This window comes from Oncorhynchus mykiss, chromosome 4 (assembly GCF_057628025.1).
Source record: "Oncorhynchus mykiss isolate SJ-2025 chromosome 4, ASM5762802v1, whole genome shotgun sequence".
Classification (NCBI taxonomy): domain Eukaryota; kingdom Metazoa; phylum Chordata; class Actinopteri; order Salmoniformes; family Salmonidae; genus Oncorhynchus; species Oncorhynchus mykiss.
In genome coordinates, this window is record NC_143025.1 from 46,744,277 (window position 1) to 46,770,228 (window position 25,952).

Genomic DNA, 25,952 nt, shown 5'->3' on the forward strand with positions numbered 1-25,952 from the left:
GTATGGCTTGAGTCATTCATCTTAATTTAGCCACCATCTTTGGCATCCTTTCAGTTTGTTTGCCAACTCATAGAAGTAGAAGAAGAAAATTGACTGCTTCAAAATGAAGATGGCCTCAATGGCACTGTCTATGCTCTCACAGTCGCCATAATGGAGACGGCTACAACAACCCAATGTCTATCTAAGTATATTACTTAGACACACTGCAGTGCACAGTGTTCTCTTTCTTCTTAGAAAGCCCTCAATTTTGTCAACAATGATCTTGGGTCCCAGCTGTTTGTGGATGGCGAAGATGTAGATGAGACAGAGGGTAAACACCATGTAGTCCACAGCCAATACAGCACGGCCAAACTCATAGGACCACGGGACCGACCATTCTATCACACACAACAAACACCTTGGTCACAGGGATGGACACACAAAATCCATATATTTATTTATTTATTAGGATACCCATTAGCTTTTGATGATGCAGCTGCTACTCGTCCTGGGGTCCACACACAAAACATAAAATATGACATAACATAATACAAATACTGATCTAAATTGTATGCTAACAAAATAGGAATATTATATTATACTAATACAATTGCTTAGAGAAAGAGATTTTGTTTAACAAGTAACACAACAATATCTCAAAAAGATACAAAGGTGTGAGAATGATTGGCACGGGTCCCTGTTTTCAATACTTTGTGCACCCTCCCTTGCTAGGATAACGGCTGTAGTGACTACTAATCATAATCCTTTAGCCACAATGGAGAGTGGTGAAATGTTAGTCTTGAAGCATACAAATCCAATGTCCAGAGTTCAATTCAAGTTGAAAAATATTACATGTTTTTTAGTTGTGGAAAAAACTCATTTTTTGATGAATTCCTGGTGATTTTACAGCTTTTTTTAAAATCCAGAACTAAAAAGTCATCCCCCCACACCCATACACACACGTGTGTGGGTGACACACAGTTAAAAGATTGGGGGGAATACACATTGGCAACAGTGTATGAACCCCCCTCTACAGGCTGACGGAGGGTAGACACAGAGTTTGATTCAGGTTGAAAAATATTAAAGGTCTTTTAGTTGTGGGAATAGCTGGGAACTCATTTTTTTTGATCAATTCCTGGTGATTTTACCTTTTTTTTTTACCCACAAATAAAGTCCATTCTCGGTTAAAAAAAAAACTAATAATTTATTTTTTTTAAATGCAAAAATCACCAGGATTTCATTTTTTTGTTTTTGAAATGTACTGCAATTTGGAAAGGGAACAAACAAAACAAACAAAACAGAACAAACAAAACAGCAGCAGACTAAACAAAAACACAAAGACTAGTGGGCTCAAGGAAGGGAAGAGTGTGATGTATCTGTGTAGGGTTGGGTTTTGGCTACAAACCCGATTTAGGATACGGAGTCGGGTTAGGGGTAAGGATGCAAAACCAGTTTAGGGTAATGGGTAGGTTACCAGTTTGGGTTAGATGGTGATCAGTATGGTGCAAAGGGGAATGTCTTTGTAGTGTATTGCTTTGCTTGTATGTATGTGTGTGGGGGGGAGGGGGGCTTATTGGTAGGCCTTGTTAAAAAGGTGGGGCTTTAGGAAGAACTGAAGGATGGTGATGGAGTCAGTCATGGATGGCTAGAGGGAGGGAGCTTGGACCTGGGGATGACAAGGTGGCCTTGTGTGGTGGAATGGCGTGCTTGTGTAGGTTGGTAGGGGAGAAGGTCTGAGAGGTGAAGGGCTTAGCGGGTCAGAAGGAGAATCTTGTAATCAATACACAGTTGAAGTCGGAAGTTTACATACACTTAGATTGGAGTCAATAAAACTCGTTTTTCAACCACTCTACAAATTTCTGGTCAACAAACTATAGTTTTGGCAAATCGGTTAGGACATCTACTTTGTGCATGACACAAGTCACTCATTTTTCCAACAATTGTTTACAGAGATTATTTCACTTAAAATTCACTATATCACAATTCCAGTGGGTCAGAAGTTTACATACACTAAGTTGACTGTGCCTTTAAAAAGCTTGGAAAATTCCAGAAAATTATGTCATGGCTTTAGAAGCTTCTGATAGGCTAATTGACATAATTTGAGTCAATTGGAGGTGCATTTGTGGATGTATTCAGTGCCTCTGTGTGTGACATGGGAAAATCAAAAGAAATCAGCCAAGACCTCAGAAAAGAAATTGCCAACCTCCACAGGTCTGGTTCATTCTTGGGAGCAATTTCCAAACGCCTGAAGGTACCACATTCATCTGTACAAACAATAGTATGCAAGTATAAACACCATGGGACAACGCAGCCGTCATACAACTCAGGAAAGAGTTCTGTCTCCTAGAGATGAACGTAATTTGGTGAGAAAAGTGCAAATCAATCCCAGAACAACGGCAAAGGACCTTGTGAAGATGCTGGAGGAAACGGGTACAAAAGTCTTTATATCCACAGTAAAACAAGTCCTATATCGACATAACCTGAAAGGTTGCTCAGCAAGGAAGAAGCCACTGCTCCAAAACCGCCATAAAAAAGCCAGACTACGGTTTGCAATTGCACATGGGGACAAAGAAAGTACTTTTTGGAGAAATATCCTATGGTATGATGAAACAAAAATAACTGTTTGGCCATAATGACCATCGTTTTGTTTGGAGGAAAAAGGGGGAGGCTTGCAAGCCAAAGAACACCATCCCAACTGTGAAGCACGGGGGTGGCCACATCATGTTGTGGGGGTGCTTTGCTGCAGGACGGACTGGTGTACTTCAAAATAGATGGCATCATGAGGAACAAAAATGATGTGGATATATTGAAGCAACGTCTCAAGACATAAGTCAGGAAGTTAAAGCTTGGTTGCAAATGGGTCTTCCAAATGGACAATGACCCCAAGCATACTTCCAAAGTTGTGGCAAAATGGCTTAAGGACTACAAAGTCAAGGTATTGGAGTGGCCATCACAAAGCCTGACCTCAATCCTATAGAAGATTTGTGGGCAGAACTGAAAAGGCGTGTGCGTTCAAGGAGGCCTACAAACCTGACTCAGTTACACCAGCTCTGTCAGGAGGAATGGGCCAAAATTCACCCAACTTATTGTGGGATACTTGTGGATGGCTACCCAAAATATTTGACCCAAATTAAACAATTTAAAGGCAATGCTACCAAATACAAATTGAGTGTATGTAAACTTCGGGCCCACTGGGAATGTGATAAAAGAAATAAAAGCTGAAATAAATCACTCCACTATTATTCTGACATTTCACATTCTTAAAATAAAGTGGTGATCCTAACTGACCTAAGACAGGGAATTGTTACTAGGATTGAATGTCAGGAATTGTGAAAAACTGAGTTTATATGTATTTGGCTAAGGTGTACGTTAACTTCCAACTTCGACTGTAGATATTGCAACATAGTAGCCAACAAGGGGGCAGCTTGTGCAAATGCAATAGGGGAGTGATTGTTTCCTACAAGAGCAGAAAAGGTTCTCTCAAAGATCAAAAGATCTCTAGGCATCTTTGAAAAGACAGGGAAAAGATGGTCCTACATGCATTTTAAATCAGGATTGGAATAATTTTAGCCTACTTTGCTGTTGCTTACTTTACATTTTTGGCCTTGAGCTAGGCTATGGCGACTGCCCCTGATAGAAATGTTCTGTTTTCACATATGTAGACACTGGTTTCGTGCTGAAGATGAATAGGAGGTTGGGAAGTGTCCAAGTTCATACAAAAACACATTACACATATAGTGAGGTCTTGATTTTGTCTCAAGTAACGGTTAGCAAATTAGGTAAATTGAGAAAGCTCACTTTATTTAAAACGTCAATGCCAACTTGTAGATTTTTGCTGTATAGATAATGTATTTTGGATGTTTTCAATGCATTTCCAACACTTTCAGATAATTGTTAAAAAAATAAAATGATGCATTAAAATGTCAAAAAGTATATTAATCTGGGTAACTCTGACAGCCTTAATAATTATATACTTACATAGTGTAGAGGTGCTCTTGATGTTGCTTGAAGTTGACTCTTTTGGGACTGTTTCATTGGTTCCAATTCTGACTAGTCAAACACTTGTAGAGAAACTGACTGAGGTGTTCACTCACTAACTACCGGAGACCTGACAATGAAAGGAAAGAGGGTGTGCTGATATATCCAACACAGTTTACACATCCCAGGCATCCGACACACGTTGACACACCTTCTATAGCTTCAACTTCCAACATGATTCTATTTCTTGGGCGTCAACGAGTGACATTGTTTATATTTTGATTAGGACTTAAAATGAGCTCTAACCTTGTAGAAAATGGAACGTGTGAAACAATCAAGCTATACAGAAGACTTCATTTTCATTGGTTGCTTTCAACAGTCAGCTCTGACGTCACAAGTCATATGATTTCAATGTGTATTACCATTTTATTTGGTCTGTTTATTTACTGATAACACTAATAGAAAACAATGTAGACTCAGACTAAGCAGAGTAGTAGCATGAAATTGCACCTAAAACGTGCTGAGTTTACAAAACATTAAGAACACCTGCTCTTTCCATGACAGTCTGACCAGGTGAAAGCTATGATCCCTTATTGATGTCACTTGTTAAATCCACTTCAGTGCAGATGAAGGGAAGGACAGGTTAAAGAAGGATTTTTAAGCCTTGAGACAAGGAGTGTGTGTGCCATTCAGAGGGTGAATGGGCAAGATAAAATAGTGCCTTTGAACTGGGTATGGTAGTAGGTGCCAGGTGCACCGGTTTGTGTCAAGAACTGCAACACTGCTGGGTTTTTCCACGTGCAACAGTTTCCCGTGTGTATCAATGGTCCACCCCTCAAAGGACATCCAGCCAATTTGACAACTGTGGGAAGCATTGGAGTCAACATGTGCCAGCATCCCTGTGGAACGCTTTGGACACCTTGTAATTTCCATGCCCTGACGAATTGAGGCTGTTCTGAAGGCACAAGGGGATGTGCAAGTACAACTCAATATTAGGAATAATGTTTGGTGAACTCGGTGTCGGCCTAAGGTTTCATGCTTTTGGTTGATAAGGGAAGGGGATGGAACTGGGCCTTAATCAGTTTATCAACTTTTTGACTGACAGACAGCCTTAATAATTATATACTTACATAGTTTCGGAGGTGCTCTTGATGTTGGTTGGAGTTGACTCTTTTGGGACTATTCCATTGGTTCCAATTCTGACTGCCTGACTGGTCAAACAGTTGTAGAGATAAACTGACAGGAGTGTTCACCCACTAACAGAGACCTGACAATGAAAGGAACAAGCGCGATGATACATCCAACATAGTACACACATCCCAGGCACCCAACACGCGTTGACTCACCACATAGCTTCAACTTCCAATGTGTAAACTCATCAAGTCGCAGGGGTACTTCATTTTCATGGTTGCTTTTAACAGTCAGCTCTGACATCACAAGGCATATGCTTTCAATGTTTAAATTGATGTCCGTTTATTGACGGATATCCTGTGGTCATGGACTAGAAAAATTACTCACTAACACTTATAGAAACCAATAGAGACTCAAACAGACTTAGCACAGAGTAAGTGTCAAATTGCACCTAAAATCTATCTATGGCCAGTTTTGCAGTTCCCTACTTTAAATGGGTAGGGTAAGGATTGTGTGGAGGATAAAACTGATCCTAGATCTGCCTCTGTGTATGACAGAGAGGGATACACAGATGCGTATAATTACTTTAGGCTGGTGTTTACATTCTTACATAACTTAAACAGTACCTACAGTATTTAAGCCTGGTTCAGAAACAGCATTGATAAAGAATCTATTACAAACAGTTCACTCAGTCAGTGACAAGTACGCTGCAAGCCTGTAAATCCATAGCTTGTAGGACAGTGACACCTTGCGTTCATTTATTTCGCTCTCTGCCTAAGCACTGATCAGAGTACAAAAACCTTCAGGGTTGGTTTCCCGGACACAGATTAAGCCTGGTCTTGGACTTAAAAGCGAACTCGCTTGTGCTCAGGAAACCGCACCTCAGAGTAGACTTCAAATAAAAGACGGGAACAGAAAATCAAGTGTCAAATCTCTATATTTAAACCAGCCGACCAACAACCTGACAGGTTTATACCACACAGAGAGAAAGGAGTTAGTGTAGTGTACTTACAGTATGTACAGTATGTGTGTGTGCGCGCACGTGTAAGTGTGTATGCATGTGTGTTCTGCATCGCTCCCATAACATTGTAATTTTTATTATTCATATAGTGCGTGTGTATATTTTGCGGATATCTACTCAATATTTCTGTACAGCAAGACACACAGGAGACGAGAGAGGGGGCGGGGCGGTTACGAGTTTACATGGGGACAGCAAATAGGGAGGTGAATAAAACAAATGTCACTCTACGGCCTCAGTGGGCCCAGTCACGTGCAAAGAGTGGGCAGCAGAACCAATGGGAGTAGTGTGAGAGCGACCCCTTCTCCAATCAATAGGAGGAATCCATCTCTCTGTCCTCCCTCACTTCCTCATCCATCTTTCGACCGTGCTTCCTGAAGTACTTGTACCTCTGAACATAAAGCTTGACCAGGTTGCTCACCTTGACCGGGTTGATCTCTCCATTTCGACTGTGGCAGATCTGAGAAGCAGAGACAACCACACACACACAGGTCGGTATTAGTCATAAACACACTATATCAAATTGCTGTTAAACTAACTACACAGTAATTTCGCTAGGCTGTAATTACTTACAATGTAACGTAATTACAACTTCCAATTGTTACTGTGTTGGAACATAGTTACATATTCTGCATTATAAACCGGGTAGTTTGCATCCTGGATGCTTATTTGCTGAAACAGTATTCCAGCCTTGTGTATATTAGACAATATAGCAACGGGTATGATGCAAAAATACTTGTTTACGGTCCTTTTTTTTAATGTTGTTTATAATAGCAGTAAGGCACCTCGGAGGTTTGTGGTATATGGCCAATATACAGTTTCGCGTCGAGCATAAGAAAAGCCCTAGGCCAATGCCGTTTTAGAGAATTTGGCAGTATGTCTAACTGGCCTCACACTGAACAAAAATATAAACATACAACAATTTAAAAGATTTTACTGAGTCACAGATCATATAAGGAAATCAATTAAATAAATAAGGCCCTAATATATGGATTTCACATGACTGGAAATGCAGATATGCATCTATTGGTCACAGATACCTAAAAAAAAAAAAAAGTATGGGCGTGGATTAGAAAACCAGTCAGTATTTTGTGCGACCACCATCTGCCTCATGCAGCGCGAGACATCGACGTCGCATAGAGTTGATCAGGCTGTTGATTGTGGCCTGTGGAATGTTGTCACACTCTTCAATGGCTGTGAGAAGTTGATGGATATTGACGGGAACTGGAACACGCTGTCGTAAACGTCGACCCAGAGCATCCCAAACATGCTCAATGGGTAACATATCTGGTGAGTGTGCAGGCCATGAAAGAACTGGGACATTTTCAGCTTCCAGGAAATGTGTACAGATCCTTGCGACATGAGGCCATGTGTTATTATGCTGAAACATGAGGTGACGGCGGTAGATGAATGGCACGACAACGGGCCTCAGGATCTCAGTGTCTCTATTCATTCAAATTGCCTTCGAGAAATTGCAATCGTGTTAGTTGTCCGTAGCTTATGCCTGCCTATACTATAACCCCACCCCCACCATGGGGCACTCCATTCACAACATTGACATCAGCATACCGTTCTCCCACACAATGCCACACACGGTGTCTGCCATCTGCCCAGTACAATTGAAACCGGGATTCATCCGTGAAGAGCACACTTCTCCAGCTTGCCAGTGGCCATCGAAGGTGAGCATTTGCCCACTGAAGTCAGTTACGACGCCAAAACTGTAGTCAGGTCAAGACCCTGGTGAGGACTATGAGCATGCAGATGAGACAGTTTCTGACAGTTTGTGCAGAAATTCTTCGGTTGTGCAAACCCACAGTTTCATCAGCTGTCCGGGTGGCTGGTCTCAGACGATGCCGCAGTTGAAGAAGCCGGATGTGGAAGTCCCGGGCTGGCGTGGTTACACATGGTCTACGGTTCTTATGAACATTACATTCTCTGACAACAACTCTGGTGGACATACCTGCAGTCAGCATGCCAATTGCATGCTCCATCAAAACTTGAGACATCTGTGGCAGTGACAAAACGGCACATTTTAGAGTGACCTTTTATCGTTCCCAGCACAGGGTGCAACTGTGTAATGATCATGCTGTCTAATAAGCTTCTTGATATGCCACACCTATCAGGTGGATGGATTATCTTGGCAAAGGAGAATGCTCACTAACAGAGATGTAAACCAATTTGTGCACAAAATTGAGAGAAATAAGCTTTTTGTGCACATGCTATTTTTTTATATATATTATATTACAGCTCATGAAACATGGGACCAACACTTAACCTGTTGCGTTTATATTTTTGTTCAGTGTATTGGCCAATGTATCACACCCCCTCGGGCCTTATTGCTTAAATATTCTACACTCCCTCTGGCCTTATTGCTTAAATATTCTACACCCCCTCGGGCCTTATTGCTTAAATATTCTACACTCCCTCTGGCCTTATTGCTTAAATATTCTACACTCCCTCTGGCCTTATTGCTTAAATATTCTACACTCCCTCTGGCCTTATTGCTTAAATATTCTACACTCCCTCTGGCCTTATTGCTTAAATATTCTACACTCCCTCTGGCCTTATTGCTTAAATATTCTACACCCCCTCGGGCCTTATTGCTTAAATATTCTACACTCCCTCTGGCCTTATTGCTTAAATATTCTACACTCCCTCTGGCCTTATTGCTTAAATATTCTACACTCCCTCTGGCCTTATTGCTTAAATATTCTACACTCCCTCTGGCCTTATTGCTTAAATATTCTACACTCCCTCTGGCCTTATTGCTTAAATATTCTACACTCCCTCTGGCCTTATTTATGAAGTCTACTTCCAACAACTGCCAATACCTGTTTTGTGGAAATTCTATAAACATTCACAAACAAGTCAAAAGTAATTGTAATCGACACCACACCACTCAGTCTAGTAATTATGCCAATCTTTTAACATTGTGTTAGCCAATCTATTAAAATGTCACAAACAGGTTGTTATTCCTATGGAACAAAATGCACCTACACTCCATTACTGAGAGACACTACAGCCTAAACCCAAAAGCCTGACCATTGGCGGAGCAGACTTTTTTGTTCCAGCCCAGCACTAACACACCTGATTCAACTGTTTATCAAGTCATTCATAGAATTAGGTGTTTGTTTTACACCATCGAATAACAAAGTTAACAACACTGTGCTAAGCCACGTAACACTGTGTGCCTAGCCACTTAATAACAGCGTACTTAAACCATGTAATAATACTAATAACATTGTGCTAAACCATGTAATAACAAGGTAAAGCAGGTTTATGGTTAGAGGGCTGGGTTACCTTGTGCACTGCCTTTCTCAGGATGTCCTTGTAGTCGTCCTTGTTGATGTCTTTACGCTGGTAGTAAGGCTTAATGGCCAGCTTCACCTCCTCCACCGCACGCTCCTGAGTGTGGAGCTTCTTCAGGTACTGAGAGCGAGAGAAATAAAATAAGAGGTGCAGTACTAGTGTTGCACGGTATACCGAAACGTCACTACCTTTCAGATACCAGAGCATGAAAAAATGTTTTGCAGTAGAATGTTACTTTCGGTACTTCTGTCAAATGTGTCTCACGGGTCAAGCCGTTCTTATCAGCGCAGTCGACCCCTTCTTATAGAGCGCACAGTGCCTGCTCCACTTGCTAGCCTGCACTGGGAGTCTGGGCTGCATTCATATAAGCTCCCACTCATACTAAACAGAAGTTAACAGACTTGAATAATGCGACAAGGCATGTAGATGTTGAAACTGTTAATTACTGATTCGCAAAACAAAGTCAATACAGACTAGAACCCTTTACAATGGAAGAATATACCGATAGTGTCCAGCTTTGTAGGCTAACTTTCCTTGCTAGGTGACAGCTAAAGCTAACATCAATTCACTACCCTAGACTTTGTTTGTGATGATATGCAAACTAAGGCATAATATTGATTTCATAGCTGATTGCCAATAAAAACTTTATGGATTCACTTATTCGGTCTCTTTCTCATCTCTCCAAAAGATGATCTATTGCCTCGTGAATGACATCATAATTCATTAAAGAGACAAACATTCTCGTGAAAAAAGCTACTTCTATACAAATGCTGTTGATGAACACAAAATGTGTCCCAAAATGGAAGGGAAATGGTTTGTCATCTGTAGCCCCATGGAATCACCCAAAAACAAGCTTGATAACTCAATGCATGCACACACTCCTATTGAATATGCATTCACCTGTATTGTGGATATGCAACAAATGTATTTACCATTGAAATAAACGATTACCATTATGTAGTTAGATCGTTTTTACCTAAGTCAAACTGATTGCATAATTGATTCATTAATGCATACATGGCTGTCTCTGAAAAAAATGTTTGTAAAAAAAATTTAAAAAAAAATAAATGCAAATGTGTTGATATTTAACTCAAAAGATGCCCAACGATTGAACAGAGCAGTAGCTGAGCATATTTGTCTGGATCATGTGCCTGGATCATGTGCCATTCTGTAACTTTGGCTAATATGCCTTTTTTTTTGCCTCGGTATCGTTTTGGTATTGAACATCGTGATACAAAACCTAGTATCATTAATGAAGTCAACATTCTGGTATTGTGCCAACACTATGCAGTACTGTACTGATAGTCAGATGACCTTATTCATTTCCACACACACACACACACATCAGTAATTGGAAGATATGAGAGTGGTAGAAAGACATGGTTTTTAATGGTGCTACCTTGTCAGGGTCCTTGCTCTCGTTGTCCCAGCCTATATCACTGGAGTCTCCGGACCCTCCCGAGAACCCAGAGGGCATGAGAGGGGGCGGGGTCTGGGCACAGCCACCACCCAAAGACATGCCATGGTGCAGGTGGTTGGGCTGGGTTTTGGTGCAGCCCACCAATGGGAGAGCGCTGTGCAGGATGAACTGAGCAGGGGTGGGGCCAGGGGAAGGAGGAACCTGGGAGGAGGAAGAAGGGGCATGCTGCGATGAATGGTTCTGATTGGTTTGGGAGAGAATCTGCAAGAGAGAGAGATGGAAGGTATGATGAGAAATGGTTGGTCAGATATCGAACACCTTCAAAACAATCCAAGACAAATATGTAACACGTATACAGTGCCTTCAGAAGGTATTTACCTCCTTTGACTTTTTCCACATTTTGATGTGTTACAGCCGGAATTTAAAATGGATTCAATTGAGACTTTGTGTCTACACACAATACCCCACAATGTCAAAGTGGAATTATGTTTTTAGAAATGAAAGGCTGAAGTGTCTTTAGTCAATAAATATACAACCTCTTCAGGAGGTGCAGGACCATAAATGTGCTTAACAAGTCACATAAGTTGCATTGACTCACTGTGTGCAATATTGGTTTTATTTTTTTTTATTTCACCTTTATTTAACCAGGTAGGCTAGTTGAGAACAAGTTCTCATTTACAACTGCGACCTGGCCAAGATAAAGCAAAGCAGTTCGACACATGGAATAAACAAACAAACAGTCAAATAATACAGTAGAAAAAGTCTATATACAGTATGTGCAAATGAGGTAGGATAAAGGAGGTAAGGCAATAAATAGGCCATGGTGGCGAAGTAATCACAATATAGCAATTAAACACTGGAATGGTAGATGTGCAGAATATATAGAGAGTCGGCCTGAGAATGAATGAATGAATAAATAAGTGTGTGTGTGATAAATAAATAAATAAAATATATATATATATGAATGTGCAAGTAGAGATATTGGGGTGCAAAGGAGCAAGATAAATAAATACAGTATGGGGATGAGGTAGTTGGATGGGCTATGTACAGATGGGCTATGTACAGATGCAGTGATCTGTGAGCTGCTCTGACAGCTGGTGCTTAAAAGCTAGAGAGGGAGATATGAGTCTCTAGCTTCAGTGATTTTTGCAGTTCGTTCCAGTCATTGGCAACAGAGAACTGGGAGGAAAGGCGGCCAAAGGAAGAATTGGCTTTGGGGGTGACCAGTGAGATATACCTGCTGGAGCACGTGCTACGGGTGGGTGCTGATATGATGACCAGTGAGCTGAGTTAAGGCAGGGCTTTACCTAGCATACTTGTACATGACCTGGAGCCAGTGGGTTTGGCGACGAGTATGAAGCGAGGGCCAGCCAACGAGAGAGAACAGGTCGCAGTGGTGGGTAGTGTATGGGGCTTCGGTGACAAAACGGATGGCACTGTGATAGACTGCATCCAATTTGTTGAGTAGAGTGTTGGAGGCAATTTTATAGATGACATAACCGAAGTCGAGGATCGGTAGGATTGTCGGTTTTACGAGGGTATGGTTAGCAGCATGAGTGAAGGATGCTTTGTTGCGAAATAGGATGCTGATTCTAGATTTAATTTTCGATTGGAGATGCTTAATGTGAGTCTGGAAGGAGAGTTTAAAGTCTAACCAGACACCTAGGTATTTGTAGTTGTCCACATATTCTAAGTCAGAACCGTCCAGAGTAGAGGTCGAACCGATTAATCGGAATGGCCAATTAATTAGGGCCGATTTCAAGTTTTCATAACAATCGGAAATTGGTATCTTTGGGCGCCGATTTTTTGAATTTATATATATATATATATATATATATATATATATTTTTTATACCTTTATTTAACTAGGCAAGTCAGTTAAGGACACATTCTTATTTTCAATGACTGCCTAGGAACGGTGGGTTAACTGCCTCGTTCAGGGGCAGAATGACAGATTTTCACATTGTCAGCTCGGGGGATCCAATCTTGCAGCCTTACAGTTAACTTGTCCAACGCAATAACGACCTGCCTCTCTCATTGCACTCCACAAGGAGACTGCCTGTTACGTGAATGCAGTAAGCCAAGGTAAGTTGCTAGCTAGCATTAAACTTATCTTATAAAAAACAATCAATCATAATCACTAGTTAACTACACATGGTTGATATTACTAGATATTATATAGAGTGTCCTGTGTTGCATATAATCTGACTGAGCATACAAGCATCTAAGTATCTGACTGAGCGGTGGTAAGCAGAAGCAGGCGCGTAAACATTAATTCAAACAGCACTTTTGTGCATTTTGCCAGCAGCTCTTCGTTGTGCGTCAAGCATTGCACTGTTTATGACTTCAAGCATATCAACTCCCGATATGGTGTAACCGAAGTGAAATGGCTAGCTAGTTAGCGCGCGCTAATAGCGTTTCAAACATCACTCGCTCTGAGCCTTCTAGTAGTTGTTCCCCTTGCTCTGCATGGGTAACGCTGCTTCGATGGTGGCTGTTGTCGTTGTGTTGCTGGTTCGAGCCCAGGGAGGAGCGAGGAGAGGGACGGAAGCTATAATGTTACACGGGTAATACTAAAGTGCCTATGAGAACGTCCAATAGTCAAAGGTTAATGAAATACAAATGGTATAGAGGGAAATAGTCCAATAATTCCTATAACAACTACAACCTAAATCTTCTTACCGGGGAATATTGAAGACTCATGTTAAAAAGGAACCACCAGCTTTCATGTGTTCTCATGTTCTGAGCAAGGAACTGAAACGTTAGCTTTCTTACATAGCACATATTGCACTTTTACTTTCTTCTCCAACACTTTGTTTTTGCATTATTTAAACCAAATTGAACATGTTTCATTATTTACTTGAGGCTAAATTGATATCTTTTAAGTTAAAATAAGTGTTCATTCAGTATTGTTGTAATTTTCATTATTACAAATAAATTGTAAAAAATAATTTTAAAAAAAGAAAATAAATATTTAAAAAAATCGTCCGATTAATCGGTATCGGCTTTTTTGGTCCTCCAATAAATCGGTGTCGGCGTTGAAAAATCATAATCGGTCGACCTCTAGTCCAGAGTAGTGATGCTGGACGGGAGGGCAGGTGCGGGCAGCGATCGGTTGAAGAGCATGCATTTAGTTTTACTTGCATTTAAGAGCAGTTGGAGGCCACGGAAGGAGAGTTGTATGGCATTGAAGCTCGTCTGGATGTTAGTTAACACAGTATCCAAAGAAGGGCCAGAGGTATACTAAATGGTGTCGTCTGTGTAGAGGTGGATCAGAGAATCACCAGCAGCAAGAGCGACATCATTGATGTATACAGAGAAGAGAGTTGGCCCAAGAATTTAACCCTGTGGCACCCCCATAGAGACTGCCAGAGGTCCAGACAACAGGCCCTCCGATTTGACACACTGAACTCTATCAGAGAAGTAGTTGGTGAACCAGGCGAGGAAATCATTTGAGAAACCAAGGCTGTTGAGTCTGCTGATAAGAATGTGGTGATTGACAGAGTTGGTAATCTGTTTGTTAACTTGGCTTTCGAAGACCTTAGAAAGGCAGGATAGGATAGATATAGGTCTGTAGCAGTTTGGGTCTAGAGTGTATCCCCCTTTGAAGAGGGGGATGACCGCAGCAGCTTTCCAATCTTTCGGAAACTCAGACGATACGAAAGAGGTTGAACAGGCTAGTGATAGGGGTTGCAACAATTTCGGCAAGATAATTTTAGAAAGAGAGGGTCCAGATTGTGTAGCCCGGCTGATAATAGCATTTAACATTATTTTTGAATTACTTCATCTCTGTAACCCACACATACAATTATCTGAAAAGGTCCCTCAGTCAAGTAGTGCATTTCAAACACAGATTCAACCACAAAGATCAGGGAGGTTTTCCAATGCCTTGCAGACATTGAATATCCCTTTGTGCATGGTGAAGTTATTAATTACACTTTGAATGGTGCAGCAATACACCCAATCACTAAAAAGATACAGGAGTCCTTCCTAACTCAGTTGCCGGAGAAGAAGGAAACCCCTCAGGGATTTCACCATGAGGTCAATGGTGATAAAAAAAAGCTTTTTAAATCCCTCCCAATTTCGATCTTGTCTCATTACTGCAACTCCAACGGTTTCGGGAGGCGAAGGTCGAGTGATGCGTCCTCCAAAACATGACCCGCCCGCTTAACTCAGAAGCACCAATGTGTGGAAGGAAACACAGTTCACCTGATGACCGAGGTCTGAAGTCTGACAATTTTTTGGGACTTCCTCTGACACCGCCTAGTATATACAGTGGGGCAAAAAAAGTATTTAGTCAGCCAGCCACCAATTGTGCAAGTTCTCCCACTTAAAAAGATGCGAAAGGCCTGTAGTTTTCATCATAGGTACACTTCAACTATGACAGACAAAATGAGGGAAAAAAAAACCAGAAAATCACATTGTAGGATTTTTAATGAATTTATTTGCAAATTATGGTGGAAAATAAGTATTAGGTCACCTACAAACAAGCAATATTTCTGGCTCTCACAGACCTGTAACTTCTTCTTTAAGAGGCTCCTCTGTCCTCCACTCGTTACCTGTATTAATGGCACCTGTTTGAACTTGTTATCAGTATAAAAGACACCGGTCCACAACCTCAAACAGTCACACTCCAAACTCCACTATGGCCAAGACCAAAGAGCTGTCAAAGGACACCAGAAACAAAATTGTAGACCTGCACCAGGCTGGGAAGACTGAATCTGCAATAGGTAAGCAGCTTGGTTTGAAGAAATCAACTGTGGGAGCAATTATTAGGAAATTGAAGACATACAAGACCACTGATAATCTCCCTCGATCTGGGGCTCCACGCAAGATCTCACACCGTGGGGTCAAAATGATCACAAGAAGGTGAGTAAAAATCCCAGAACCACACGGGGGGACCTAGTGAATGACCTGCAGAGAGCTGGGACCAAAGTAACAAAGCCTACAATCAGTAACACACTACACCACCAGGGACTCAAATCCTGCAGTGCCAGACGTGTCCCCCTGCTTAAGCCAGTACATGTCCAGGCCCGTCTGAAGTTTGCTAGAGAGCATTTGGATGATCCAGAAGAAGATTGGGAGAATGGTATATGGTCAGATGAAACCAAAATATAACTTTTTGGTAAAAACTCAGCTCGTCGTGTTTGGAGGACAAAGAATGCTGAGTTGCATCCAAAGAACACCATACCTACTGTGAAGCATGGGGGTGGAAACATCATGCTTTGGGGCTGTTTTTCTGCAAAGGGACCAGGACGACATATCCGTGGAAAGGAAAGAATGAGTGGGGCCATGTATCGTGAGATTTTGAGTGAAAACCTCCTTCCATCAGCAAGGGCATTGAAGATGAAACGTGGCTGGGTCTTTCAGCATGACAATGATCCCAAACACACCGCCCGGGCAACGAAGGAGTGGCTTCGTAAGAAGCATTTCAAGGTCCTGGAGTGGCCTAGCAAGTCTCCAGATCTCAACCCCATAGAAAATCTTTGGAGGGAGTTGAAAGTCTGTGTTGCCCCGCAACAGCCCCAAAACATCACTGCTCTAGAGGAGATCTGCGTGGAGGAATGGGCCAAAATACCAGCAACAGTGTGTGAAAACCTTGTGAAAACATTTGACCTCTCATTGCCAACAAAGGGTATATAACAAAGTATTGAGATAAACTTTTGTTATTGACCAAATACTTATTTTCCACCATAATTTGCAAATAAATTCATAAAAAATCTCATCTTTTTAAGTGGGAGAACTTGCACAATTGGTGGCTGACTAAATACTGTTTTGCCCCACTGTACATTCGTGCAACGATTGTGCTTTTTCACAAATGCACTTTTGTTAAATCATCCCCCGTTTCGTGAAATTGGCTGTCTTTGTTAGGAATCACTGCATGTACTCTGACTGCATCGCACAGAACGCAGGAGAAGTGACACAATTTCCCTAGTTAAAAGAAATTCATGTTAGCAGGCAATATTAACTAAATACACAGGTTAAAAAATATATAGTTTTGTATTGATTTTAAGAAAAGGCGTTGATGTTTATGGTTAGATACTCATTTGTGCAACGACAGTGCTTTTTTCACAAATGCGCTTGTTAAATCACCTGTTTGGCGAAGTAGGCTATGATTCAATGATAAATTATCAGGCCCCGTATCGATTATATGCAACGCAGGACAAGCTAGATAAACTAGTAATATCATCAACCATGTGTAGTTAACTAGTGATTATGTTAAGATTGATAGGTTTTTTTATAAGATAAGTTTAATGCTAGCTAGCACCTTACCTTGGCTCCCTTGCTGCACTCGCATAACAGGTAGTCAGCCTGCCACGCAGTCTCCTCGTGGAGTGCAACGTAATCGGCCATGATCGGTGTCCAAAAATGCTGATTACCGATTGTTATGAAAACTTGAAATCAGCCCCAATTAAATCGTCCATTCCGATTAAATTGGTCGACCTCTATTCCGCATCATTGGACCACTTCCATATTGAGCGTGTCACTGGTACTTCCTGCTTTAGTTTTTGCTTGTAAGCAGGAATCAGGAGGATAGAATTATGGTCAGATTTGCCAAATGGAGGGCGAGGGAGGGCGTTGTACGAGTGTGTCTCCATGTGTGGAGTAAAGGTGGTCTAGAGTTTTTTCCCCTTTGGTGACACATGTGACATGCTTGTAGAAATTACGGAAAATGGATTTAAGTTTGCCTACATTAAAGTCCCCGGACACTAGGAGCGCCGCTTCTGGATGAGCATTTTCTTGTTAAGTGCGATCTTAGTACCAGCATCGGTTTGTGATGGTAAATAGACGGCTACTAAAAATATAGATGAAAACTTAGTCGACTTGCTTAGTTAAATAAAGGTAAAATTAAAATTGACACAAAACAAATTGTGTTGTCTACAGCTTATCATGAGGTACTCAACCTCAGGCGAAAAATATCTCAACTTCCTTAATATTAGACATCGTGCACCAGCTGTTATTGACAAATAGACACACCACCACCCCTCTTCTTACCGGATGTAGAAAAACCGTTTATTATCCGTGTTGTCGTTCAGCCACGACTCGGTGAAACATACGATTTTATAGATCGTCTTGAACAGAGCTCATCCAGCTCATCAAACGCATTAACCTGTAGTGACGCCCAGCCCGTGAACGGGACCGTTATCATCATCATCTGACACTAATCAGCATAACGCAACGGACATAAATCTTCCTGGAAAATATTCCTATTCATGAAAATCACAAGTGAAATATATTGGAACACAGCTTAGCCTTTTGTTAATCCCTCTGTCATCTCAGACTTTCAAAATATGCTTTACAGCCAATGCTAGACAAGCATTTGTGTAAGTTTATCATAGCCTAGCATAGCATTATGCCTTGCTAGCAGCAGGCAAACTTGTCACGGAAATCAGAAAAGCAATCAAATTAAGGGTGGCGCAGTGGTTAAGGGTGGCGCAGTGGTTAAGGGCGCTGTACTGCAGCGCCAGCTGTGCCATCAGAGTCCCTGGGTTCGCGCCCAGGCTCTGTCGTAACCGGCCGTGACCGGGAGGACCGTGGGGCGACGCACAATTGGCCTAGCGTCGTCCGGGTTAGGGAGGGATTGGTCGGTAGGGATCTCCTTGTCTCATCGCGCACCAGCGACTCCTGTAGCGGGCCGGGCGCAGTGCGCGCTAGCCAAGGTTGCCAGGTGCACGGTGTAGCCTCCGACACATTGGTGCGGCTGGCTTCCGGGTTGGATGCGCGCTGTGTTAAGAAGCAGTACGGCTGGTTGGGTTGTGTATCGGAGGACGCATGACATTCAGCCTTCGTCTCTCCCGAGCCCGTACGGGGGTTGTATCAATGAGACAAGATAGTAGCTACTACAACAATTGGATACCACGAAATTGGGGAGAAAAAGGGATAAATTCAAAAATAAAATAAAAAATCAAATTAAATCGTTTACCTTTGAAAACTTCCAAAGTTCATCACTCACGAGACATCCAAAGTTCATTTTTTCCCAAAATATTATTTTTGTTCTTCACATTTGGCTGAGAAATCGCCCGGAAATTGCGGTCACCACAACGCCGAAAAATATTCCAAATTAGCTACATAATATAACCAGAAACATGGCAAACGTTGTTTAGAATCCATCCTCAAGGTGATTTTCTAATATCTATTCGATAATATGTCCGTCGGGACAATTCCTTTTTCTCTAGGACCGATTGGAGTAATGGCTACCTCTGCACTTTACGCGAGAATCTCTCTCGGAGCCACCATGTGACCACTTACGCAATGTGCCCCCATACGGCTATTCTTCAACAGAAATGCGTAAAACTAAGTCACAATGCTGTAGACACCTTGGGGAATACGTAGAAAGCGTAAGCTTGTTGATGGTACATTCACAGCCATATAGGGAGTCATTGGAACGCAGCGCTTTCAAAACCTGGGGCACTTCCGGATTGGATTTTTCTCCTGCAACATCAGTTCTGTTATACTCACAGACAATATCTTTACAGTTTTGGAAACGTTAGTGTTTTCTATCCAAAGCTGTCAATTATATGCATATTCTAGCATCTTTTCCTGAAAAAAAAATATCCCATTTAAAACGGGAACGTTTTTTTTCCAAAAATGAAAATACTGCCCCCTAACACCAAGAAGTTAACACTTTTTGGTTACTACATAATGTGTTATTTCCTTGTTTAGATGTCTTCACTATTATTCTACAATGTAGAAAACAGTCAAAAGAAAAGAAAAACCCCAGAATGAGTAGGTGTGTCCAAACATTTAACTAGTACTGTATATATATCCCCACACTGATAACGGAATATAATTAATCAAAGACACACACACCTGGCTGGTAGCATGGATGAACTCCTGGGCTTTGGCTCTACTTGCGATATTGGCCTCTTCCATCTTAAACAGCAGAGCTGTCACTGAAATACAGAGAGCATGGGGTTAGTAAAACCTTATACATATTATATACACTTCATAGTAGCAACAGGAATACACAAAAACGTACCAAAACTGCACCTGTTGACATTATTATAAGGAATGCTACTGACAAGAGACTTACATGCTAAAACTCCTCCGGCCGTGCAGTCCACTCCTGTCTGCAGACTCCAGGGGAGGGTAGGGGCAGCAGGAGGGGGAGGTGGGGGCGGTGGCAGCTTGTTTGCCGAGGAGGAAGAAACAGAAGAGGAGGAAGAGGAGGAGGGGTCTGTGGAGGAAGGAGGAAGGGAAAGCGAGGCGAGGGCAGAGACAGATGAGGAACAAGGGGGTGAGGCCAGGGATTTGGGGTCTTCGTCTAGAGGGAGTGGCTTAATGTTGGAGGGGCCGTACTGTGAGAGGCCTCCCCCCTGGGACGAGGGACTGGAGGGGGACAGGTTGAGGGTGCTCTGGGTCTGAGCGGGGCAGTCCTCGGGTAGGAAAGAGGGCTCAGGAGTCTTACAGCTGCTGTCCACTGTCTGAGAGTCGGGAGATGACTCCCGAGCATCACGCGAAGTGGTGAGGGAGGGCGGAGGGGTGTGGGGGGGTGAGGAGGACGGGGGGAGGACACTGGTGGAAGAGGATGATGAAGAGGATGAGGAAGGGGTTGGACCAGCTGGACCAGAGTGCGGACTGGAGGGTTTAGCCCCCACTCCTGATTGGATGTTGGAGGAAGACCCACCCCAGCCGCCGCCCTCAGAGCTACAGTTGGCTATAGCACCATCCACGTCCGTCAAACCGCTGGCTAGGCCTTTCTCTCCCCGCGTCTTCTTTGCTAGCCGCCTCCTACGCTTGGTTGCTATGGACAATGAGGGCGAAGACGCCGAGGAGGATGTGGAGGTGGTAGAGCTGGGCTTGGCCTTCTTGGACTTCAGCGCTGCCACCGTGGGATTAGCCAGCAAGGAGGAAGGTGGAACGGCCAGGGAACTGCGTTTGCCCACCTTCCCCAGGTCCTTGTTGCGTCCACTCAGCAATAGAGGCTCAGAGCACGGCTTGAGGAACGGAGATCTGCTCTCATTGTCCCTCCTAAAGACCACGGCAATGGAGCCTCCCACCACCGGCCCCCCAGAGCCCCCTACTGGCCCGCCCACCCCGAGGAGCTCCATGCCCAGCTTCCCCGAGCCCACCGGGCCGCCCGTGGTGCTGCTCACACCCTCGCGCACCAACACTGACACTTTGGACTGCAGCTTGGCTTTCCTCCCACCTCCACTTAATTTCTTGGACCTGCCAGACCGACCAGACTCTTTCTTTCCTCCTTTTTCCCCACGCTCTTTCTCCTTCCCTATCTTCCGCCCTCGTTTGGCCGAGGGGAGGGTGGCTGGGGCGGAGGCCAGGCCGGGGGTGGCCTGGGTTGGGGAGAGTGAGGAGGTGGAGAGCTCCTTACCTTTAGGTCGAACCGAGGAGGAAGACTTGGACTGACCAGCTTTCTTGCCCGTTCGTGATTTCTTCTTGAAGTGGTGGCGTCCAGGTTTGGTAGCAGTCTTGGGTTTGGCGCTGAGGGCAGCGGGTTCCAGAAGCTGGGGAGGAGAGTCTTCTATAGTGGGGTAGTCTGAATCCAGAGCCTCCCCGTCCAGAGAATGCATGTCTATCTCCAGTTTGTCTGAGAAGTGGTCCGAGTCATAGCCATGGTAATGTGACGGCGGAGAGAGGGAGAGGCTCCCACGCCGGCCAATGCTGTCTTCTAACTCTTCGTCCGAGCGCCGACGGCTCTTCTTCTTCCTCTTGTGGGGCTTTTCGGAGCCCTGAGAGGGGCTGCGGGGGGAGGATGGAGCCAGCGGGGGGGATCCGGGGAGAGTGGTGGTGGTGGTCGTGGTGACCGTGATGGTGCGCTTGATGGCGAACAGGTCAGAGCCATTGAGATCCTGGATGGATGGCGGCACCACGGGTCGACCATCTCGACGTCTCTCCCTGTCCCTTTCTCTGTCCTGGTGCCTTTCTCTGTGCCTTTCTCTGTCCTGGTGCCTTTCTCTGTGCCTTTCTCTGTCCTGGTGCCTGTCCCTTTCCCGGTGCCTTGGTTCTACGCTTCCTTTGGACCTCTTGGAGCTGCCTCTTTCTCGGCTGGTCGATTTGCGGACGCGGTCTCGCTCTCTTTCCCTCTTTATCCGGCTAGAGTCTCCATCCCTCTCCCTTCTCCGGGTGTCATCTTTCTTTCTGTCCTTGTCTCGATCACCATCTCGTTCCCCAACTCTGTCTCTGTAGCGGTCTCTGTTATTCTCTCTGTCTCTGTCTCTCTCTCTGTGTCGGTCCTCTGAAGTGTTTGACCAGGAGCGGCCCCCGTGGGCCTGCTGCGCTGAGGTGTTTTGTGAGCGGGGGCGTACTGAAGATTCCGGGGTGCTCCGTCGTCTCTTCTTCCTCTTCCTGCTGTCGCTTCTGCTGCTCCTCCCTCTCTCCTTCTCCGCTTTTGTTTTCTTATCTTTCTCACTCCGCCGCCCCCTCTCCCTGTGTCTTTCCTTCCTCTCCCCACCATTCTCTCTACCACCATCCTTTTCTTTCATTTTCTTCCTCCTCCTCTCCTCCTCCTGCTCCTCCTCCCCTACCTTGCACTCCTTTCGCTTGCGCCGCTCCCTCTCCATGGAGCTCTTGCGGCTCTTGTCCTTCTCGGCAGTGAGCGGGGAGGGGGCCAGAGGGACGGTGTGAGGAGACGGTGGGAGGTGCTGAGGCGAGAGGGAAGAGGGGAAGGAGGAGCGGTATCTCGCATTACGCCGGCTGACCAGCTTCCTCCTCAGATCTCCTACCCCGACCACCACCAGCTCCTCCTCCTCTTCTTCCTCCTCCTCATCCATGGGCTCCCCATCCTCCCTGCCAGGCATCACCAGCCCCGCCCAGTCCCCCTCAGCCCGCACCGACACAAAGCTATCCCCGTCCAACACCCTCAGGATCCTCTCCGGCTTGGCTCCCCTGTGGAGGAAAGGACTGCCAGAGGAGATGGGGAGGACGAGAGGAAGGACTCCTTCCCGGCCTCTCTCCTCCCTCTTTCCTCCGTCCCTCTCAGTGGCCCCAACGATCTCACCCTCCTCAATCTCAGAGTGGTCCGAGTGGTTCGCCTTCTCTCTCCTGTCCCGTACTTTCACCCGGGGCTCTTTGGTTCGGTCCAGCCTCCTCCGAAGGGGGAGAGGGAGGGAGCGCGGTGAGAGCGGGGGAACAGAGAGAGCATCCGTGGAGTCTGGAGGAGCATTGTCTTTCTCCTCTCCTCCTGTCCTCCCCGTCTCTACCTTCCTTCTCTTCCCTCTAGCATTGCTCCCCTTGCTGCTCACGCTGTTCCCTCTCTCCCTCCCTCCCCCCGTCTCACACTCCTCTTCCTCTCTCTCTGAGGGGGGAGAGCCGGTCGGATCAAAGGGGTCGTACTTTTCCCCTTCCTCCTCCGCCGCTCCTTCCTCTCTCTCTCCTTCCGTGGGGTGAAATGGGTCGTAAATCTCAGTCTCGAGCTCTTTTTGTCCGTTGGTGCCCACACGGGGTGAGAGGCATAACAAGGGATCTGAGGAGGAGAACGAGGGGTCAGAGTGAGAGGGGGGAGCCACTGAGGCAGAAGTGGAGGACACCACATCACCCATCATCATGCTGTTGGCACTTCCCTCCTGGATATCATTGTTGTAGCTGGTTGCCACGGCACCAGGAGAGGAGGATGAAGAGGAAGGTGGGGAGGCGGGAGAGGAGGAAGATGTGGAGGAGGGCAGGGGGCTCTTGGCAGTTTCTGTGATCCCGTGAGGAGGAGGGACATCAGGCATCCCTTTAAGGCATGGGATTTGAGTTAAGTCCATGGCCAGGATGGGAGCTGGGCCTGGGGTAAGCTGTAGTCCAGAACTCCCTGGAGCCTGGGGTTGTGGGTGGAGGATGGATACTGAGGGTCGGGGATCAAAGAGCAACCCTGAAAGATGAGACAAGAAATGTTAGGCCTTTATCAACCACCTGGGGCCCACAATCTGTCAAGAGTGTGTGTGTGTGTTTGGGGGAAGTAGAGTACTGTATGTGTGTATTAGAGTTGGTACAAAGTATTTACCTGTCTTCCTGCTGCCTATACCAGGGGCGACAGTGGACAGGATACTGAGCAGTAACGAGCCTTCCACTCTCACCTCAGCTGTCAACTCCACTTCAAGGTCAGAACTGGAATACAAATACATCACTCATGAAACCACGCACAGTGGAACTGGCACATCTAAATTCCCTGTTATGCAATTCATTATATAGGGTGTCTCACTCTCCAATACATTTCAGCTGACTTTTCACTGACATCCTCTCCTTAGTCAGGCATGTGATTTTGGCCCCAATTTAGCTGTCCCAGACAAGTTTGAAATCGGAGACAAAATACCCATGGTGTTGCCTACTCAAAGCTCGCAGCTGTCACCGATGCTTGTTTAATGTGAGCGAGTCAGGGAAGAAATCTGAGGGCTACAGATCCGTCTATGAGACATCCCGATACGTTCTAAAATGTTGGATTTTATTGTCAGAAAATCTGCAATGCTCTTGCAGAGTGACATGTTTAACGAACGACAAGTTGAGAACGGTGATCAGCAAAAGCCAATGAGATCCTACCAGTGATGATGTATCACATCAGCCAGAATGTGTACAGGAGCGATGACTACTACTAGCATGCATTTGTACTTGCCTTTAACCAAAGCGTCAAATCATTACAGCTCTGAAGTGGGACAAGCAATGTTACCCAATTCTAAATGTATTGGCTTGACATTTCAACTCTGTATGGCAAGCGTGAATGTCTGACTGAAAACGTTTATGAGGCGGCATTGAGCCACTGCTCGTTCTAGCTAATCTAATTTACATATTTTTCGTGAGACAGTGTGGTATCGCGAATCCTCACGACCAAGGGAATAATTTCATAAGTGTGAGACCCCCGTCTCTGCCTCTTCGTTTAGTGTGTGCACCACTACGTTGGCAGGACAAAAAAATACAGGAAAGATTTTACAATTAATGTAGCGTAGGCCGGCATTACCTGCCGAGGAGATGCTGTGGATAGCAGTGAAGAGAGACCAGGCAGGAAAGTGTTTCGGGGGTTGCAGTAATGGCAGCTCCCTATATGAAGGGGACAGACAAACACACACATTAATAGCTGCTACAGTCAATGGAAAAGCTTAAAACACACACACACACACACACACACACAATAACACTCACCAGTTCGCTAGGCTCGTCATCTGGGTTCTCCGTATCACCTTGGTAACACCTCAACCTCGTCCTACTCCTTTCTTCATCCTTCTCTGTTTCCTCTTCGCTGGAGTCTTTGTCTGATGATAAATAACTTAAGTCAAATAAAATGTTGAAGAATCTTGCAGTGTCGTGTGTGACGATGTTAGCTAGCTAGCTATCTAATTAGCCATTGCATTAACTGGAAGTGGCAAGCTAACGTTAGCTGTTGCAAAATACCTGGATCAGGCCGCACTCTCGTATGTTGCTTGCAACACCAGTTGACCTGGCTGGTAAACTACAAACGAACTAAACTAGTAAATACACTTGATCACTGAAACTAGTTATAATCGTCACGTTTTCACTGGAATCAGATTCGTCGCTAGCTAGCCAGACCTGCCAGAAATAGCAGTAACGTTAGCTATCCTCCTAGCTACACCGGTCAAATACATACCTTAGATCCAGTTATATGTTTTGTCCGTTTAAATCCACAATCTTCAACTAACCGTTATTTTCTAAAACGTGACATTTACGTTTAAAATACAGTATTAAAGGTTGAGATATTGTTAAAAGCACATTAAGAGGCCCATCCCATCCATCGCCGACATTTTACTTCCCTTCACTTGAAACAAGGGCCGACGGGAATTGACGTTTTTCGTTGATCGGGCTAATTTTGGGGATGTCGTCTTCTTCATCGGCGGTTGGCATCCAATTTGTTTCATTACCGCCTCCTAATAGACTGGAGTACAACTCCCTTATACTTTACTTGAAAAAGAAAAATGTACTAAATAAGTACCCTACCATATAACACTATGCTCACAAATTTCTAAATTATATTAAATCAAATTAACACCCCCCCTACTCCACTAATTGAATGTATGTATTCCTACCTCATGTCATCACACTGAAAGGATGGGACATCACCACTTAACACATCCTGTAACTCTTCTGCTGTCAAGTCTCGCACACCCAAATACTTCTCTGCAGCTGCCACCACAACCTCAATTTTCTGAGACTTCTGATCCATCCCTGCAG

At 44.4% G+C, this 25,952-nt stretch overlaps 1 protein-coding gene across 3 annotated transcripts; it reads right to left on the bottom strand.

Moving 5' to 3' along the window:
- Positions 1-402: 402 nt before the first annotated feature.
- On the bottom strand, positions 403-25,623 carry LOC110521912 (uncharacterized). 3 transcript variants are annotated; one of them, XM_090232184.1, is made up of 11 exons: positions 25,372-25,623; positions 24,909-25,018; positions 24,727-24,806; positions 23,779-23,882; positions 19,870-23,646; positions 19,647-19,729; positions 10,815-11,096; positions 9,407-9,535; positions 6,528-6,566; positions 5,088-5,224; positions 403-4,087 (listed from the first exon to the last, which is right to left on the bottom strand). In XM_090232184.1, the coding sequence occupies exons 5-10, from the start codon at positions 23,537-23,539 to the stop codon at positions 5,207-5,209; spliced, it is 4,221 nt and encodes a 1,406-aa protein (XP_090088310.1). In that variant the 5' UTR covers positions 23,540-23,646; positions 23,779-23,882; positions 24,727-24,806; positions 24,909-25,018; positions 25,372-25,623; the 3' UTR covers positions 403-4,087; positions 5,088-5,206. The 3 variants fall into 3 exon arrangements, with proteins under 3 accessions (XP_090088310.1, XP_021455538.3, XP_021455539.3); XM_021599863.3 differs by lacking the exons at positions 403-4,087; positions 5,088-5,224 and having other exon boundaries at positions 6,008-6,566; XM_021599864.3 differs by lacking the exons at positions 403-4,087; positions 5,088-5,224 and having other exon boundaries at positions 6,008-6,566; positions 10,815-11,036; positions 25,372-25,621.
- Between the last annotated feature and the right edge of the window lie 329 nt (positions 25,624-25,952).

Excerpts from the sequence above, each read along its gene's own strand:
- LOC110521912 (XM_021599863.3), bottom strand. The coding sequence starts at position 23,539 with ATGGACTTAACTCAAATCCCATGCCTTAAAGGGATGCCTGATGTCCCT. Across the intron at positions 11,097-19,646 it reads TCATCCATGCTACCAGCCAG|ATTCTCTCCCAAACCAATCA; the intron begins GTGTGTGTGTCT and ends TCTCTCTTGCAG. Across the intron at positions 6,567-9,406 it reads TGAGAAAGGCAGTGCACAAG|ATCTGCCACAGTCGAAATGG; the intron begins GTAACCCAGCCC and ends TCTGCTTCTCAG.